Source organism: Magnolia sinica, chromosome 9 (assembly GCF_029962835.1).
Source record: "Magnolia sinica isolate HGM2019 chromosome 9, MsV1, whole genome shotgun sequence".
NCBI classification, from domain to species: Eukaryota; Viridiplantae; Streptophyta; class Magnoliopsida; order Magnoliales; family Magnoliaceae; genus Magnolia; species Magnolia sinica.
The window spans coordinates 69,626,011-69,634,115 of NC_080581.1; the positions used below are offsets into that span (position 1 = coordinate 69,626,011).

The 8,105-nt window shown below is 38.7% G+C and overlaps 1 protein-coding gene across 1 annotated transcript; it reads right to left on the reverse strand.

The window, feature by feature from the left end:
* Window positions 1-3,418: 3,418 nt before the first annotated feature.
* Window positions 3,419-6,357, reverse strand: LOC131255090 (ABC transporter B family member 9-like). The gene is made up of 3 exons (XM_058255784.1): window positions 6,293-6,357; window positions 4,856-5,050; window positions 3,419-4,070 (listed from the first exon to the last, which is right to left on the reverse strand). Exons 1-3 carry the CDS (start codon window positions 6,355-6,357, stop codon window positions 3,449-3,451), a joined length of 882 nt encoding a protein of 293 aa, XP_058111767.1. The 3' UTR covers window positions 3,419-3,448.
* Between the last annotated feature and the right edge of the window lie 1,748 nt (window positions 6,358-8,105).

Sequence of the window (8,105 nt, forward strand, 5' to 3'; positions counted from 1 at the left end):
TGATGACAAGTTTAAAGATGATCTAAGCCTTCATCATTTTGCTAAGTTGTCATTGCCTGAACAAGTTATGGACATTGTTGATCCAGTTCTCTTAGAAGAAGCCGAAGTTACTCAAGGCAGTGGAAATCATACTAACACAAGAAAAAGAATGCATGCTTGCTTAATTTCAATGGTCAGAATTGGTGTGTTGTGTTCTGCAAAATCTCCGAGAGAACGAATGGAGATGAAAGATGTTGTCACAGAAATGCATGCAATCAAGGATTTATATCTGAGTGTCAGGATTCAACAAGATGAACAGGTTATGTCACAACTGTCAAGTGAAGATCCATCTTACCTCAGTTATTACTGAGATATTATTGGTAGTTATATTGAGAAGATTTCAAAATAAAATGAGCTTGTTGAAAATACTTTTCTTAACGAGTTTTAGATATATTTAGTATTGGCATAGGAGTGTGCTTTTAATATTTACGGTGAATGATGGAAATATGTCTTCTTCTTTTTTCTTTCTTTCTTTTATTTCATGTAATTCAAAGAGAGATCATGAATGTAATGAGACATAGACATCATCTTTTTACATTAAGAATACTATTAGGATATTGAGATGTTTAATAGCTGTGACATTTTTTCAACTCTTTTCAAAATGTCATCACAATCCAGTGGAAGTGCTCCTGCAATTGGATTACCCACTGGAGAGTAATCTGAGGAAGTATTCATCAAGTGATTCCCATTAAAATATTGTGTTGTTTTGCCATGAATATGAAACATGGCTATACTTTCAAAGCAAATTGATCAGTTTCATTGATGAAGGTGGCCGCAACGACAGTAATTGAGTGCAAGCTCATACCTAGGAAGTGGATTACATGGATGAAGATGATAAACGACCAAAATCCACTCAAACCCGTTTGCATAAGCTCTTCCTCTGTCTATTTTTATGTGCAAGATGCATAGCCAACGCTTATATTTATGGAAAATGATAAGCTGACTCATCTCTTACAGCTGCCCCAATCAGGAAACGGATTGGCTACTCCCCTTGCCACCGACCAATGGCTGATTGTCGGTGCTCTGTGGGCCCCACCATGATGTTTGTGTTTCATCCATCCCATCCATCTAATTTTCTAGATCATTTTACGGCATGGAACCAAAAATGAGGTATATTCCAATCTCAAGTGCACCACATTACAGGAAACAGTTTTTAATGAATGTCGACCATTAAAAACTTTTTGAGGGCCATAAAAATTTTGGATCAATCTAATCTTTGTTTTTTCTGTTCATCTGAGTCTGTATGACCTAATCAACAGATTGGATGTCAAATAAACAGTACAGTGGGCCTTAGGAGGATTTTAATGGTGGATATCCAATTACTCTTGCTTTCCTGTGGTGTCGTCCATCTTATATTTATATCACTCTCATTTTTATATTGATCCCTAAAATTATCTTTAAAAATGGATTAACGGAATGGATGAAACATATACATCATGGTGGGGCCCACGGAGCACTGACAACAGCCACCGGTCAAGTGGCAGGGGGAGTAGCCAATCCGTTCTCGCCCAATCAAGTCCCACCGCGTGGGGTCACCGTGTAATCTACGTCCAAAATCAAAATACATGCGTGGTCCACCCGATAAGTTGTTGGAAATGACTTTTAAATTAGTACATTCATTGACGGGCTTATCAAATGAATATTCTCAATTTCGCACAGGTGTGTCACTGGCACATGTGGGCTGTTTATATTGGACCCTTGACTTCCTGGACTTCGGTAATGTGTATAGGTGAAACACGTCTGATGTATGTATTATCCATGACATCTCTTCATTTTGCCTGATATGATCATATCGGGGCATGAGCCCAAAAATGAGATAGATTCAAAGTTCAGGTGGACCATATTCTAAGAAGTAACGGAGATTGAACTTCTGCCAATGAAAACTTCTTACTGGTCACAGTTGTATTGGATTAAGCTGATATTTGTCTTTTCTCTTCTTTCATGTCCGTGTGACCCTGTCAACAAGATAAATGGCAAATAAACATTACGGTGGGACCAAGAAGTTTCGACCCTAGCATCATTATGACCCTGTTTTTTGTGGTATGGTCTACTTTAGCTTTAGATCTGCCTCATTATGGCTCATGCCCTAAGACGATGACAAGATGCAAATAGATAAAACACATACATTATGGTGGGCTCCACATAAGTTCTGTACATATAGACAGCACTGACATAAGTGATGTGTTCTACACTAAGCAATCCAAGTTCCCTTGTGTTTTCCACATGCGTGTGGATATACGCGTGCACTGTTGCAACGAGAAGTACAAAAGCTCTCTTCTTGTGGTTGAACGGACACGCCACCATTTGAAATATTTGTATGGCCACAGTTTCTTATCAAGCTAAGTTTTTGGTGTTTTTACTTCATCCCAGAATGACCTTATAAACAGTTTGGATGGCATATAAACATCAAGGTAATTTTAGAAAGGTTTCACGAAACTCTCTCTTACTTTTCATCTACGGCCCACTTGATTTTTAGATACACTTCAATTTTAGTCTGGTGTCTTAAAATGAGCTCTCACCATGGATGGACGGTGTGAATTTCTCACAAACATCACGATGGGTCCCACCTAATATTCTGCGGAAACTTAGCTGCAGAGGCTTTAGCAGGAAATCCTCGTCCAACTATCCTTTTCAGCGATATTTTGACGAGAAAATTTGTAGCCATTATCACTATCTCGTGCTGGAACGCAGATTAGCTGCGACCCCAGAACGAGCCAGGTGGTTGCAACCCTGACCATGGGGCCCACCCCGATGTATGCAGTTTATATCCGATCTGAGGATCCATTTTTCTGGCTTAATTCATGATGTGGTCCTGAAAATGAATCAGATACAAATCACAGGTAGACTACAACACAGGAAAAAAATGTCCATTACACTACAAGAAAAGGGGGCTTTAGCCTCGGTTCAAAACTGTGGCTAAAAAGGTTAAAAACTGAGGCTAAAGCCTTTAGCCTCAGTTTTGCCTCAGTTATCCGAACCGAGGTTGAAACCCCTGTGGCTAAAGCCTTCAACCTCAGTTAAGTGAAGCTAAAAGAACCTTTTTAGCTTCAGTTTTCTCGAAACGAGGCTAAATCAAAATTTTAGCCTCCATTGTTTCCAACTGAGACTATATCCAAATTTTAGCATCAGTTGCCTCCAATTGAAGCTAAATCTATTTTTAACTTCAGTTCTCAACAACCGAGGGTAAAGCCTTTAGCCACAGGAGCTGTAGTCTCAGTTTAGGTAACTGAGGCAAAACTGAGACTAAAGATGGATTTAGCCTTTGTTGGCATCAACTAAGGCTAAATTCACTTTTAACCTCATTTCTCTATCAACAAATGATTGAGCCTGTGCATATTTCACCCATTTAACATTCATCAAGACAATAATCAGCACAATATCAACAAAACAATTAATTTACCAAAACAAACTATAAGTGTCTTCCTTTCCTAGCCTTCCACCCACAACATCTTTGAGAGAGTAAGATGAATTTACCAAAAAGAAAAAAAGAGTACAAGCAAGTGACCTGTAGCATCTTGTCTATGAACCTTGCAGCATTAGTGATCTCAGTTACTATTCTGATTTCTTCCAATGTAGCACCCGCCTTACCATATGCGATATTCTCCTTTATAGTAGTTGTGAATAAGATGGACTCTTGGCTAACAAGACCAATCTTCTCTCTGATCCATCCAAGCTGCAGCTTCTTCAAGTTGATGCCATATATGAGCACTTCACCAGCTTGGGGGTCATAGAACCTCTCCAACAGGCTGATCACTGTCGACTTCCCACTGCCGCTCTCTCCAACTAGAGCCACAGTCATGCCGCTTGGAACATGCAACGAGAACCCAGAAAATACATGAATGTCAGGTCTTGCAGGGTAGCTAAAGCAAACATCTCTCAGTTCTATATCACTGTAGATATCTTCCAACACAATTCCACTTGTGTCGTATGAGTTGATCTCTGGTTTCCGTTTGATGGTCTCAAACATCTTGTATGCTGTTGCTCGCCCTGCTGGAAATGCATTCACAGATGGGGAAGCTTGGCCTAGGGACCTGGTTCCAAAAAATAAAAAAGCAAGATTGTTCTGATCCATTTTTTTGTGTGTGCAGCAAAAAGGAAGATTAAAATACCTGAAAACCTCTTATAATTATTTTAGAATTGATGGGGTGTTTTATAGTCTTGTAATTGCAGACTCTTAATTGTCCATAGCACAAAGATCACACGAATTAGAATATCCTGTCCATCCAAAATTTGGACTTAAGTTTATAGCCATCCAAATTCCAACCACTGAATGGGAAGGTTAGAATGGTCTGATCAAAGTGCTTCCCTACAATGGCAGGCAATACATCACTGTCTTTACGAAATAGATGTTCGAAATTGTTGACTGAAATATATTTCAAAAACAGTCCTAACTGTTCCTTTCATAGGCGTTTGATCCAATGGTCAGAACCGCCTGATCATTGTGATCTTAACATGTGTGCAGAAGGGAACAGGAAGTGGAAACTACAAGCTTTTCTGCAATTGACAAGCACCATGCAAAGTTTAGGTATCAATTTTGATAGACTAGAAAAGTCACAGTTACAAAGACATGATAACAAAACCCAAAATATGTAGGAATTAGGCGGCTACAGCCAAAGAAATTAGAAATAAAAACTGATATTCTGAAAAAACGGCATCAACTTGATGGAGCAAACTTAAGAAACCATTTCCGTGCTAAAATAAGTAAACATAGATTGTAACAGATGATTTTACTGATTTTGTTAACAACATATTCAGTGATTTCAAAATCTTAGACAGCTTATCTCTAACAAATCTAGAACTCATGAAATGTGTATACCTTTGCCAACCTTGCTCTCCAAGAGCTTTCAACGTCTTAAGAGATGTTGTGAGATCATTAGCCGTCTTCTGACCATCAACAACTCCAGCAAACAGATACTTGCTGGGAGAAAACCGCTCTTGATCGTTCAAGGGTCTTCTCTCCACGAACCAGATAAACTCAATAGCCGAGATGCCCTTCGATGACGTGATAGTCCTACAACCAGGTCAAGAGAGAACTGGGTCGGAATCAAAAAAAAAAGATGCTGAGGAAGAAAGGCTAAATCGGCAGATCATGATGAACTAATAATATTGGATATATTACCCGGCAAGACTTATATGCTCCCTCGGTGAGCGAGACGCGGTGTTGGAATTGCGGCAACGGCGTGGTTGCAAGAATACAAGTCTCTGGTCGAGCCGACTCTAGAATACAGGATACAACTTAGGATCGCACGTAAATGCCAGTTACAGATCGCGGATCGTCGAAATTTAACCGGGAGAACCGTAGAAGCCTACAAAACGGTATGGGTTAGGATACGAGTCTCACATTGTGTATAGATCCTTCTCGTCGACCTTTTTCTGCTATTTATAAATTTATAGATGCAGTTATGATAATAACCGTTATACATGTGGAAATCTCTTATACCGTCAGCTGTAAAGTAGCGATTATCTCATTTTGATTGTGTTTGCGCTTTCCCGAAAGCATTTTTATCTCGTCAGTAACTTCCTGCACGTTCTTTACTATTGATGTAGCCCTAATGATCAGAAATCTTTATCTCGAAATCACGTGCTCAGCACGCCTCTTCTAAGATTACTCAGTAGTGAGTTGTCCTCCGTATACCTTGCCCACAACATAAAGATATCATTTGTGCCATGTGGCCACATCTGCATTGTTCATATGGGATTGCCCAAATCATGCCCAAACCTTGCCCCCACGTTTCTCTCTTTTTTAAGTGTGGAGAGAAACGTAAATGATATTTATAAGCATTTATTACAATGTCACATGGCATGCTCTCCATTTGTTAAAGTTCGAATGATGTGTCCATCGTATCATTCCTTTTGCAACCTACCACCAAGTGTCATTTATAAAATGCATTTTTTTATCCCTGCCACAACTTTTGTTTTGAAAACTGCTTTAACCATCTTTTGACAATTAATGTTGCGCATGTGATGGATACTTAAAACCCTTCATTTTCTTTTCTTCCTCATTTTCTTCAATTTTGATTCTGCGAAACCCAAACTTCATTTTCTTCTAAAAACTGTCATGACTCCCAGGAAATCTTCCGAACCTTCTTCATCTTCACCCTCTCCTCTTTTTACTCTGTTGGAGTTGCTTTGTCTTTCTACTTACTTAGAGGTAATCTTTTTTCCTAACTATGATAATTCTGATTCGCCTTTATTACTTAGTCTCACATTCTATCCTTCTTCTACTTCCAAATTATTTGATATTATTCCATACCTTCCTATCGATGAAAAGGAAACTTCTTGATCACTCATGTGTCTTTTAATAGGACCAATTGCCATCCCAATAGAACTCACTGATGTTTGTCAACCCCAAGTGTAGGGTTGCAATGTAGTAATAACTCAATGAGATTGAGATCATTCTACAAGGATGTATGTGGTTGAGAATTCTGTTAGAACTAAACAGATTTGAAGATTATAGTTTCCAATTGATTAAAAAGAATATAAAAAATAAATACGAAGCACTAAAGATTCAAGAATCCCCACTCAACAAATTCTTAAACCAATTCGTCTTCTTCAAATATATAACTCAATTAAAATTAGATTCCAACTTATTCTACTTGGAAGACAAATCTATAAATTCAATAAACAATATCCAACAAGATATATAAATTGAGATAGATTAATCTCTCATAAAATCTTGACAATCGATTGCAGGAAATCAAAAGCATCTATTATATCCAAAGTTAACAAAAGATTAATCGATTTTACAAATTAATTGATTTCTTTTACAAACTAAGAATTCAATCAACACAATCATAATCCAACATTAAAAACTTGAATTAAATATGAGAATTTATAAACTTGATCATTCATTTTGTCAAAAAGTATCCAAAAATGAGGCAAATCGAAGATGAGGCATATCCAAATCTCATGCAGACAACGCAGGAGGTATTGAATTTGCACGGGGACATAAGTTTCAAATCAAGCTGATATCTGGGTTCCATCTATGTGAACGTTATCAACATGTTGGATGACAAATAAATATTAGCATGGGCCTTAACAACTTTCAAATGGTGGGCATTCAATGACACTATTTTCCAATGGTGTGATCCACTTTAGATTTTGATCTGCCTTATTTTTGGGACTATGCCATAAAACAAGCTAGCCAAGTCGATGCATGAATATACAACAAATACACCGGGGTAGGCCCCTTGGTCATGGCCTTGCCCACCGATGTGAATTTCGTACCCATTAACTCAGAGCGCACTGAGTAAACTCTATGGCACGCACCATGATATATGTATCTTATCCACACCAACCGACCATTTTTTTCGGTTCATCTTTTGGTATGAACCCAAAATATCAAAAGCTTAAGTGAACCACACCACAAGAAACATTATGGATAATCAAGTCGATTGTTTAAACCATCCCAGGGTGCTAGTGAATTTATTTGTCATCAAATATCCTCCTAATGTCACACAAAAATGGATGATGGGAAAACACAAAATCAGCTTGATCCAAAACTACAACGGCCCGTAAGAAGTTTTCAATGATAGGCATTCAATTTCCATTTTTTTCCAGTGGCGTGGTCTACTTGAGCTTTGGATATGCTTCAATTTTGGGTTCATGCCTTAAAATATACTGGAAAAATGAATGGATGGAATGGATAAGATATATACTTCACAGTGGGCTCCACAGAGTTTGCTCAGCGGACTATAGCGTACGCAATCTGCGTCCCTAGCCGACTAAGCTCGTTACTCAGCCTGACCCAATCGGTGCCCATAACGTCAAAACAAATCCACCAACACAATCCCACAGCACATATGGAGGGAATTTCTATTTCACACTGCAGCTGTGAATACTCTTACACCAAACACAAGCGGCCCACGTGTGGTGGCACACGTGGGATACTGGCAATGTTCATCCGGGAGGCATATCCACATGCATGCAGAAAACATAAGAAGCCCACGGGGGCTCGTGGCACACGTGTGTGAGATTGGGAATATTCAATTGATAGACCCTTTAGTGAATGACCTGATTTAAAAGTCATTTCCAACAACTCATCAGGTGAGCCACAACTCATCAGG

Excerpts from the sequence above, each read along its gene's own strand:
- LOC131255090 (XM_058255784.1), bottom strand. The coding sequence starts at position 6,357 with ATGGCAATTGGTCCTATTAAAAGACACATGAGTGATCAAGAAGTTTCC. Across the intron at positions 5,051-6,292 it reads TCCTTTTCATCGATAGGAAG|GACTATCACGTCATCGAAGG; the intron begins GTATGGAATAAT and ends ACCTGGTTGTAG. Across the intron at positions 4,071-4,855 it reads GGAGAGCAAGGTTGGCAAAG|GTCCCTAGGCCAAGCTTCCC; the intron begins GTATACACATTT and ends TTTTGGAACCAG.